This window comes from Sapajus apella, unplaced genomic scaffold (assembly GCF_009761245.1).
Source record: "Sapajus apella isolate SASKATOON/1434 unplaced genomic scaffold, GSC_monkey_1.0 scaffold159, whole genome shotgun sequence".
Taxonomy (NCBI): Eukaryota; Metazoa; Chordata; class Mammalia; order Primates; family Cebidae; genus Sapajus; species Sapajus apella.
In genome coordinates this window covers 193,012-203,838 of record NW_022437099.1, presented here as the reverse complement: position 1 = coordinate 203,838, position 10,827 = coordinate 193,012, and the positions used below count along the sequence as shown (strand labels likewise).

The window sequence follows — 10,827 nt, the reverse complement described above, 5'->3', positions numbered from 1 at the left end:
TTTTTTTTTTTTTTTTTTTTTTGAGACAGAGTTTCGCTTTTGTTGTCCAGGCTGGAGTGAAATGGCATCATCTCGGCTCGCTGCAACCTCCACCTCCTGGGTTCAAGTGATTCTCCTGCCTCAGCCTCTGGAGTAGCTGGGATTATAATCAAGCATATACTATCACACCCGGCTAATTTTGTATTTTTAGTAGAGACGGGTTTCTCCATGTTGGTCAGGCTGGTCTCAAACTCCTGACCTCAGGTGATCTGCCCACCTCGGCCTCCCAAAATATTGGGATTACAGGCATGAGCCACCGCGCCCGGCCTGAGACAGGGTTTCACTATGTTGGCCAGACTGGTCTTGAACTTCTGACCTTGTGATCCACCCACCTCGGCCTCCCAAAGTGCTGGGATTACAGGCGTGAGCCACCACACCTGGCCAAGATCAGTTTTAAAAACCTTTTAGCAGGTGTCCTATTGAGGGCAAAGAGTCAAGGACCACTGTGCCTTCTCAAAGATAACAACAAGAGGAGCCAGATTAAAACATTGCAAGGTTTTGTCTCCATTTTGGGATCAAAGGAAAGACTAAGGCTCTGTCAGGACCAGCCTCGAGAGTCCACTGGTGGAGGCTGGCTGCTGTGGCTCACACACGTAATCCCAGCACTTTGGGAGGCCAAGGTGGGCAGATTACCTGAGGTGAGGAGTTTGAGACCAGCCTGTCCAACGTGATAAAACTGCACCATGAGATCACACCACTGCACCTGCCCAGGCTGGAATGCAGTGGCGCAATCTCGGCTCACTGCAACCTCCACCTCCAGGATTCAAGCCATTCTCCTGCCTTAGCCTCCTGAGTAGCTGGGACTACAGGCATGCACCACCACACCCAGCTGATTTTCGAATTTTTAGTAGAGATGGGATTTCACCATGTTGGCCAGGCTGGTCTCAAACTCCTGACCTCAGGCAATCTGCCCGCCTTAACCTCCCAAAGTACTGGGATTACAGGCATGAACCACCTCGCTAAGCCAGAAAAGTAACTTCTTGATCCAGTGAAGCCATTTTTTTCCACATTCACACAAACTATGCAGACATATTCTGCATCTCATGACCATGTTCAGGGGCTGACATGGTGCCTGGTACATCACAGGAGAAAAAAGCAAACAATTTACAACTTGTTTTTCTCCCTAATTCTGTCTCTGTATTATGAAGACAAGAGTGTTTCCTTAAAACTAACACATTTACAAGCACAGAAAAACACACATTATCCTTAAGGAAAGCCAAGTTCAGCAATATCACAAAACTCCAAGGGACCACCCAGTTCATCAAAGATCCATCTATACTTAATCCACGAATTTCTCTTTTAAAGGAAGGCAGAGGAAGGCCTCAGTCCTTGGTTGCCCTACCGGAGCTCCCACCCTCTCCCTACATACACACCCACTCCTCTGCAGCACTGAAGCTTCCACCTGCAATCACTGGCTCACATAAAGAGACCCAGTAGAGTTCAGACACAGAGCAGACCCTTGGGTCAAGTTTCTGGGTTTAGTGCCACTTTGTAGGTGTGTGCTCTTGGGCAATGTACTACTACTTCTCAGTTTCCTCCTTTGTAAAATCCTTGGTACTTGGTCCTAGGTATTATGTAAGTGAGAACTATTACTACCTTTCTGCCTGATTATGAGCTACCTGAAGGTAGGAATATCCCCACCACTTCTTGGCACATGACAGACTCTCAGTAATGGTTGTGGAACAACCATAGTTCCTTGAGAGGAAGCATATTCTTCATTACTATGAAGCCACATGGAAATGGCAAGTCTCTCCTGAGTGCTAAATCTAACCTAGGGTTTGTCCAGAGAATAAAGATTTCAGGCTTTGCAGGCCACATAAGGTCTTCATAGCATAGTCTATCTTTTTCTAAAACAATCTTTTTTAAAACAGAAAACCAGCCCAATGCAATGGCTCACACCTGTAATCCCAGCACTTTGGGAGACCGAGATGGGAGGATGGCTTGAGGCCAGGTGTTTTAGAATCCGTCTCTAAAATAAATAAATAAAATAAAATAAAAACAAAAAACCATTCTGGGCCTGGCGCGGTGGCTCACGCTGGTAATCCCAGCACTTTGGGAGGCTGAGGTGGGTAGATCACCTGAGGTCAGGAGTTCGACACCAGCCTGGCTAACATGGTGAAATTCCTTCCCTACTAAAAATACAAAAAGCCAGGCATGGTGGCAGGTGCCTAAAATCTAAGCTACTCAGGAGGCTGAGACAGGAGAATCCCTTGAACCCGGGAGGCACAGGCTGCAGTGAGCCGAGATTGTGTCATTGCACTCCAGCCTAGGCAACACAATGACAGTCCATCTCCCATAAAAAAAAAAAAAAAAAAAGGCCGGGTGCAGTGGCTCAGACCTGTAATTCCAGCACTTTGGGAGACGGAGGCGGGCGGATTATAAGGTCAGGAGTTCAAGACCAGCCTGACCAATATGGTGAAACCTCATCTCTACCAAAAATACAAAAAGAAAATTAGCCAGGCGTGGTGGCACATGTCTGTAATCCCAGTTACTCAGGAGGCTGAGGCAGGAGAATTACTTGAACCTGGAAGGCGGAGGTTGCAGTGAGCCGAGATCCTGCCACTGCACTGCAGCCTGGGCACAGAGCAAGATTTCACCAAAAAAAAAAAAAAACCACCATAAAACCAACAACAACCAAAAAAACATTCTGAGCTCATGGCCAGACTAAAGCAGGCCACAGGAAATCCAACTCACTGGCCTCAGTCTGCCAACCCCTGATCTTATCTACTGCTGATAATTCCTATTTCCCTCACTTTATTTGCTCATGCAATACTGTCTTTGTACTGTGGTGACAGACACCACCTAAAAGATCACCAATACTTAAGAATCATGGACTCCAATTTCTTCGCCTGGGGTGATGCTGAATAGGCCAGGCATGTGACATGACCCTGCATAAAGGTCACAAAGTAAAGGCTGGGATGACCAGCTCATACCAACTGAGTACTCACGGTGGGCCGGGCAGTGTTCCAAGTGTCTTTCATGTACTACTAAATCAATTAATCCTAAGTCCAGAGCTCTTCACTACAGCCCAATGCTTAGACAAAATCTCAAGCCCTAATGCTCACTTTTCACAGGTTGTCTCCTTAACACAACTACCGTGGATGAATATTCTTATGCCAATTTTACTGAGGGGAAAACAGCCTCCTTCTCATCTTTTCTGATCCCCTTCACTTCTCCAGGCTGAGATTAAGAATACAGAGGCCAGGTGCTCGTGGCTCACGACTGTAATCCCAACATTTTGGGAGGCCGAGTTGAGTGAATCACTTGAGATCAGGAGTTTGAGACCAGCCTGGCCAATGTAGCAAAACTCTGTCTCTACTAAAAATACAAAGAATTAGCCAGCATGGTAATGTGTGCCTATAATCCCAGATACTCGGGAGGCTGAGGCAGGAAACTTGCTTGAACTTGGGAGGTGGAGGTTGCAGTGAGCTAAGATCATGCCACTGCACTCCAGCCTGGGTGACAGAGCTAGACTCTGTCTCAAAAAAAAAAAAAAAATACAGAAACTGGGCTGGGTGGGCACGATGGCTCATGCCTATAATCCCAGCACTTTGGGAGGCCAAAGTGGGCAGATCACTTGAGGTCAGGAGTTCGAGACCAGCCTGGCCAACATGGCGAAACCCCGTCTCCACTAAAAATACAAAAATTAACGGAGCATGGTGGCTGGCACCTGTAATCCCAGCTACTCTGGAGGCTGAGGCTGGAGAATTGCTTGAACCTAGGAGGCCAAGGATGCAGTAAGTGAGATCGCACTATTGCACTCCAGCCTGGGCGACAAGGACAAAACCCCACCCAAAAAAAAAAAAAAAAAAACTGGGGTAAGACATACATGGGTTAACCCAACTCTGCCACTATCAGGCTGTGTGACCTCAGAGAGGCCACACCACATCCCAAACCGTTATTTTCCTCATCTGTAAAAAGGGATTGACTTTCCCAACAAGGATTCACTGACAAGGCTACTATGGAGCATCCAGAATTAAAACATGGTTTAGCCCTATTCAAAAACAAACAAAAATCATCAGTGTCCACAGGTGGATGACTGCAGCGAATTACACATGTGTGTCACTGAAAAGCCTGCTCGTCATAGAGAATAAAGCTCATTTACCAAGAAGCCTCAGGTTTGAATACCAGCTCAGCTCTCTCACGAGTTGTGACCTTGAACAGGTCACCTCACCTCTCTGAGCCTATTCAACAAATATGCATCGAACCTTACACGGTATCAGGCACTGCCCTAGTCCTGAGCTCTTCCTGGAGCTTCATCTGAGCGTCAGCTTTGGAAAGAAGGGCAGAAGCTGCGCATAGCATTCAAGTGTAAAGCACCTGGGAGGTAGCGGGAGAGGCAAGCGGCTACTTCCTAGCGGAAAAAGGGACAGTGGCCCAAGGCTGCGCATTCCCAGGCCCAGAATTGCGTGCCCCAGCTGCCTTCGCTCTCCACGCCTAACCCGGCTGGCGCGGGCGCTGGGCAGCAGGAAAAAGCGAGGCTGGACGGGCGGAGGGGGTGGGCAGCGGAGGACCCTAAGGTAAAGGTCTAGCGCGCCTTGAGGTTGTGGCGAAGTCCCTCAGCCAAAGGCAGGCAGCTCCGCAGCTTTCTCCTCTCCCAGTATGGCTGTGGACCCTGGACCCTGGCTCCTGTTTCCACCGCGGCGTCCAAACAGTCCTACCCGACGCCAGACACTCACCGACCGACGCCATCTTGGAGTACTGGTGTCCGCTGTGCCGGGCCGCGCGAGGACTGCTGGGTAGGGAACGCACGCCCCATCTGGGAGCGAAGAGCAGAGGCTCACGGGAAGCAAGTCACAACTGTGAAGACTCTTGGGCTGCTTACTAGAAGGCCAGGAAGCGAAGGGAGAGGTTTCTGCAAAGCAAAAACTTGAGGGTCCTGCAGTTAGAGGGAGAGGGCGCCTCAGCCTGGGCTCCCTACTTAAAAGGTGGGAAGAGGCCGTGCTGGGACTACAGGCGTGCAGTAAGTAGCACGCCAAGCTAATTAGTTTTTTTTTTTTTTTTTTTTGAGACGGAGTGTCGCTCTTGTTACCCAGGCTGGAGTGCAATGGTGCGATCTCGGCTCACCGCAACCTCCACGTCCTGGGTTCAGGCAATTCTCCTGCCTCAGCCTCCTGAGTAGCTGGGATTACAGGCATGCGCCACCATGCCCAGCTGACTTTTTGTATTTTTAGTAGAGACAGGGCTTCACCATGTTGGCCAGGCTGGTCTTGAACTCCTGGCCTCCAGTGGTCTGCCTGCCTTGGCCTCCCAAAGTGCTGGGATTACAGCTGTGAGCCAACGCGCCCAGCCTATTTATTTATTATTATTATTATTATTTTTTAGACAGAGTCTCGCTCTGTCGCCAGGTGCCAGGCTGGAGTGCAGTGGCACGATCTCGGCTCACTGCAACCTCCGCCTCCCGGGCTCAAGCAATTCTCCTGCCTCAGCCTCCCTGGTAGCTGGGACTACAAACACGAGCCACCATGCCTGGCTCAGTTTTGTATTTTTAGTAGAGACGGGTTTTCCTCATGTTGGCCAAGCTGGTGGCGCACGCCACCAGGCCCAGCTAATTTTTTTTTTTTTTTTTTTTTTTTTTGTATTTTTAGTAGAGACGGGGTTTCACCATGTTGGCCAGGATGATTTCAATCCCTTAACCAAGTGATCCGCCCACCTTGGCCTCCCAAAGTGCTGGGATTACAGGCTTGAGCCACCGCGCCCGGCCTTATTTATTTTTATTTTTCAGACAGAGTCTCACTCTGCCACCCAGACTGCAGTGCAGTGGCACCATCTGAGCTCTGAGCTCACTGCAACCTCTGCCTCCAGGGTTCAAAAGAACCTTCCACCTCAGCCTCCCTAGTAGCTGAGACTACAAACATGAGCCACCATGCCTGGCTCAGTTTTGTATTTTTAGTAGACACGGGGTTTCCTCATGTTGGCCAAGCTGGTCTCGAACTCCTCACTTCAAATGATCCACCCACCTTGGCCTCCCAAAGTACTGGCATTACAGGGTTAAGTCACCACGCCTGGCCTCATGATCTCTATTTTAACATTAATGCTGGTCAGTTGTTGTGTCTAAACCACAAAAGGGAGGAGATATGAGCCATGTCCAACTTCCACTCCAGTCATGGCCAGGAACTCGGTTTCTTTTTTCTTTTTTGAGACGGAGTCTCGCTCTGTCGCCAGGATGGAGTGCAGTGGTGCAATCTCGGCTCACTCCAGCCTGGGTGACAAGGTGATCCCCTTCCCCACGCCTGCATCGGACAGTCTCGGGGATGCAGGAGCCGACAGAGCCTAGAATCCGTACACTGGGAGCCTGGGCTGTGGTTGTGTACATATAAATGCCGAGGTTTTCGTTAATGAACTGGGGTTGTTTCGGGAAGGTGGGGGTGGGTTGGAGGGAACAAGAGCAGATAATTAGATATACTATTTTTTTTTTTAAATTTAATTTAAGAGACGGAGTCTCGCTCTGTCTTCCAGGCTGGAGTGTGGAGTGCAATGGCGAGATCTCGGCATTGCAACCTCCGCCTCCCGGTTCAAGCGATTCTCCTGCCTCAGCCTCCCGAGTACAGTAGCTGGGATTTCAGGTGCCCGCCACGACGCCCGGCTAATTTTTTTATTTTTAGTAGAGACGGGGCTTTACCATGTTCGACAGGCTGGTCTCGGACTCTTGACCTCAGGTGATCCTCCTGCCTTGGCCACCCAAAGTGCTGGGAGTAGAGGCGTGAGCTACGGCGCCGGCCTGAACATAGTACTCTTCCGTTGATGTGGCCCTGGTAAAAATTATCTCAGTATTAGCTATGCAGAGAGAGCTGGGGAAAAGAGAATCCAAATCCCTGACAACCCCGGCCCAGCCTTCCCAGCTAAGCTGCGTTTTCGCATTTTCGTGGCTTACCAAACGTTTCTCCTTAGGAGACTCCATAGCCTGAGGGAGGTGAATTTTTCCTGACAAAGAGGATTATTCCCGAACCCAGTGGTGACGTCTGCTTCTATCCTGCTTTGTTTACTTTTACACTTCCCTCTGAATAGCTGCATTACAAAAGGGATAAAGAATTACTAGTTAATCCCAAACCAAAATAAAAGGAGAGAAAAGGACTGGTTGCTGCACCTGACAACTGCTGAAATAAGGTTAATCTAAAACACAAAAATTTTTGGATTTCCCTGGACCTCGTGGCGCAACGGTAGCGCGTCTGACTCCAGATCAGAAGGTTGCCTGTTCAAATCAAGTTGGGTCAAACATGTTGGCTGTTCTTCTCTTTTGACACCGGGAGTTATATAGACTTGCTGCTGACTCTCAGCCATGGACCACTGTATTTTCTGTTCTTAGCAGAAAGAACCTAAAGATTTCTTTGTGTGAGTGCCTCAGCAATGGACGGGCACCTTAGCTAAAGTGTGAGGAAAAATTCATAGCCAAAACTCAGGTCGTGCTGTTCACATCTGTAGCAGGAGTTATCAGAACAGTGCTTCTAATATAGCACAATTACAGGACTTCAGATAGGACCTTAAAACAGTGCTGGAGCACTTTGGAGGCTGAGGTAGGCGGATCATTTGAGCCCAGTCTCATGTTTGTAGTCTCAGCTATTAGGGAGGATGAGGTGGAAGGTTCTCTTGAACTCTGGAGGCAGAGGTTGCAGTGAGCTCAGATGGTGCCTGTAGTCCCAGCTGCTGCTTAGGAGGCTGAGGCGGGAGGATCCCTTGAGCCCGGGAGGTCGAGGCTGCAGTGAGCTATGATTACGCCACTGCACTCCAGCCTGGGTGACAAGGTGAGACACCGTCTCTAAATGAATAAATAAATAAAACGGTTCAGAGCTAAGGGAATAGTGGCTTTCCCAATCCAGTGTTGGTGGTGCAGCCAATTCTCCAGCATTTGAGGTTCCAGTGCCACTAAGACACAGCTTTATTTATTTTATTTTATTTTATTTTATTTTATTTTATTTTATTTTATTGAGTCGGAGTTTCGCTCTTGTTACCCAGGCTGGAGTGCAATGGCGCAATCTCGGCTCACCGCAATCTCCGCCTCCTGGGTTCAGGCAATTCTCCTGCCTCAGCCTCCTGAGTAGCTGGGATTACAGGCACGTGCCACCATGCCCAGCTAATTTTTTGTAGTTTTAGTAGAGACGGGGTTTCACCATGTTGACCAGGATGGTCTCGATCTCTTGACCTCGTGATCCACCCGCCTCGGCCTCCCAAAGTGCTGGGATTACAGGCGTGAGCCACCGTGCCCGGCCAGGACACAGCTTTATTCAAAACGAATGGGGAGAAGCAAGGAGCAGTTCCCCCTGAGACCAGACTGAGAGCCTCCTACTGATCAGCAGTCACCAAAGGAAATTCCACCCACCCAGCGAATGCCCGAGGGAAGCAAAAGTTTCAAGGAAATGCTTGAAGTCAGCTGTCTTCCCCGAGCGCGCCTTTGGGAGCTTCCTTCGCTCTTAGCTGGGGCCGGTCTCACTTGGAAGACACAAAAGCAATCGGCCCAAGGACTGTGCTGGACCGACCTGTCATCTCGCTCCCTCCTCATGTTCCTATTGGAACGACCTGCTGGACTGAGTTCCTCGTCCTCTGCCTAAGGGCAGCCAGGCCTGACCTCACTGCCTTCCCTGGGTTCAAATGTCTGGAACCTGGAGCACTGACTGTTCCCCCATTTTTTGTTAAAGCAAACAGGAGCTGGGTGTGGTGGCTTATGCCTGTAATCCCAGAACTTTGGGAGGCTGAGATGGGAGGAACGCTTGAGCCCAAGAGACCAAGACCAGCCTGGGCAACATAATAAGACCCCATCTCTTTTATTTCTATTTTATTTTACTTTATTTTATTTAATTTATTTTTCAGATGGAATCTTGCTCTGTTGTCCAGGCTGGAGTGCAGTGGCACGATCTTGGCTCACTGCAACCTCTGCCTCCTAGGTTCAAGGAATTCTACTGCCTCAGCTTCCCAAGTAGCTGGAATGATAGGTGCATGCCACCATGCCCAGCTAATTTTTGTATTTTTAGTAGAGGCGGGGTTTCACCATTTTGGCCAGGCTGGTCTCAAACTCCTGACCTCAGTTGATCCACCCACCTTGGCCTCCCAAAGTGCTGGGATTACAGGCACGAGCCACAGTGCTCAGCAAAAAACATACGTATGTTTATTGCAGTACTATTTACAATAGCAAAGACATGGAAGCAACCCAAATGCCCATCAGTGGTAGACTGGGTAAAGAAAATGTGGTACATATACACCATGGAATACTATGCAGTCATAAAAAGGAATTAGATAATGTCCTTTGCAGAGACCTGGATGAAGCTGGAAGCCATCATCCTCAGCAAATTGAATACAGGAATAGAAAACCAAACACAGCATCTTCTCACTCATAAGTGGGTGTTGAATATTGAGAACACGTGGACACAGAGAGTGGAACAACACACACCTGGGCCTGTTGGGGAGTGGGGGAGTGAGGTGAGAGAACATAGAGGACGGGTCAGTAGGTGCAGCAAACCACCATGGCATGTCATACCTATACCTATGTAACAAATCTGCACATTCTGCATATGTATCCTGTTTTTTTTTTTTTAAGAGTAAAAAAAAAAAAAAAAAAAAAAAAAAAAAAAAAAAAAACTTAACCCCTTTGGGACTTAATGCAGTGTGAAAAAAAAGACAAAGAAAGGAAAGAAAAAAAATTAACTCCTTAATCATATTAAAATCATATTTTGAGGTTAATTTACATAAGACAGAATTATCCCTCTAAAATGTAATATTCATTTTTCTTCTTTATCTGATAAACTTTCTCCCCTCCACAAACACACAGCCAAAGAAACAAATTGTGTCACTCTGGAATCACAATAATTTTAAATTCTGTTATGATTAAACAGGAGGGGCGGGACCTGCGCGTCACATGACTCTCCTGGTGCTCTCTGCTGCCGTTGATTGGGCCGGGCTGGGGGAGGCGTGTGCATCACTCTAGAGGGCTCTCACTTTTTGTCTGACCAGAGAGTTGCGAAGCCTCCGCAGTCCTAGAGGGGCCGCGCGCAGGGACGCTCTGCTCCGCTGCTGACCTAGAACCAGCGAGAGGCTCTGAATCCTCCAGTGTGCCCGCGCCAGTTGCTCGGGCAAGGGGTAGTTCGCCGAGGGTCGCGGACCAGACAGACCCCGGGTCGGGCCCGGGAACCCTGAGAGGAGAGCCCAGACCCACGGCCGCCCCTGGTGGAGGCGGGGCGTCGGAGATTCGGAGGCGTCAGCAGGTTTGGGGAGAAGGAAACGAGTGTTGTGAGGAGCGTGGGTGCGGCGGGGAGGCCACTGCGGAGACCCCCGGCTCTCAAGGGACGCTCCCGTGCCTGTGCGGAGGCTCTCGGGGCCCATGACACCGGCTTTTGAGTATTTTTGGCGGTGTCAGGTCTTCAGCAGCGAGAGGAGCAAAGTCCGAGGAATGAATGGCTGCAGAAAGCCAGGGCTTGGTTTTATTAGAGTGGGAGATGAGCCGTGCTTGTCAGTGGAAGGTGTTCACGTGATTGTGAAGCGGCATTTTGGATTTTGTCAAAAGTTAACAATCCCGTTCCAGTTAAAGTTTTGAGTTTATTGTGCAGCTGGCGATTGTTCCAATGGCAGCTTAGAAAGCATAATGAGGAAGTCCAGTGATCTTGACTGTAATTGGCCATTATCAACTTGCATTCCTTCTAGGGTAAGTCGAGCCGGATCAGCTTTGTATCTGTAGCTGATTGGTTCAGTTTATCATGCGGACGAGAAAAAAAAATCTTCCTTCCTGTTCAGCGCTTACTTTTCAGGGAAATAAGGAATTTTTTTTTTTTTTTTTTTTTTTTTTTTTTTTTTTTTTTTTTT

General features: G+C 48.8%; 2 protein-coding genes across 8 annotated transcripts in view; one reads left to right on the top strand and one right to left on the bottom strand.

Moving 5' to 3' along the window:
• Positions 1-4,826, bottom strand: part of ATP5MF (ATP synthase membrane subunit f) — an 8,560-nt gene extending 3,734 nt beyond the window's left edge. Inside the window, exon 1 of the mRNA XM_032266456.1 lies at positions 4,719-4,826. Coding sequence (XP_032122347.1) covers positions 4,719-4,731 — 13 coding nt within the window. The 5' untranslated portion in view covers positions 4,732-4,826. The remainder of the gene's footprint in view (positions 1-4,718) is intronic.
• A 5,145-nt stretch (positions 4,827-9,971) lies between these two features.
• The window catches only part of ZNF789 (zinc finger protein 789), a 16,785-nt gene continuing 15,929 nt past the window's right edge, over positions 9,972-10,827 (top strand). For 2 of the 7 annotated variants that reach the window (XM_032266432.1, XM_032266434.1), the window contains exon 1: positions 9,983-10,232. Coding sequence is in view for 2 of the 7 variants with exons in the window: in XM_032266426.1 (XP_032122317.1) it covers positions 10,610-10,669 (60 nt within the window). In the remaining 5 variants the exon portion in view is untranslated. Of the gene's footprint in view, positions 10,670-10,827 lie in introns of all 7 variants that reach the window. The other 5 variants (XM_032266433.1, XM_032266427.1, XM_032266426.1 and 2 more) reach the window with 5 other exon arrangements.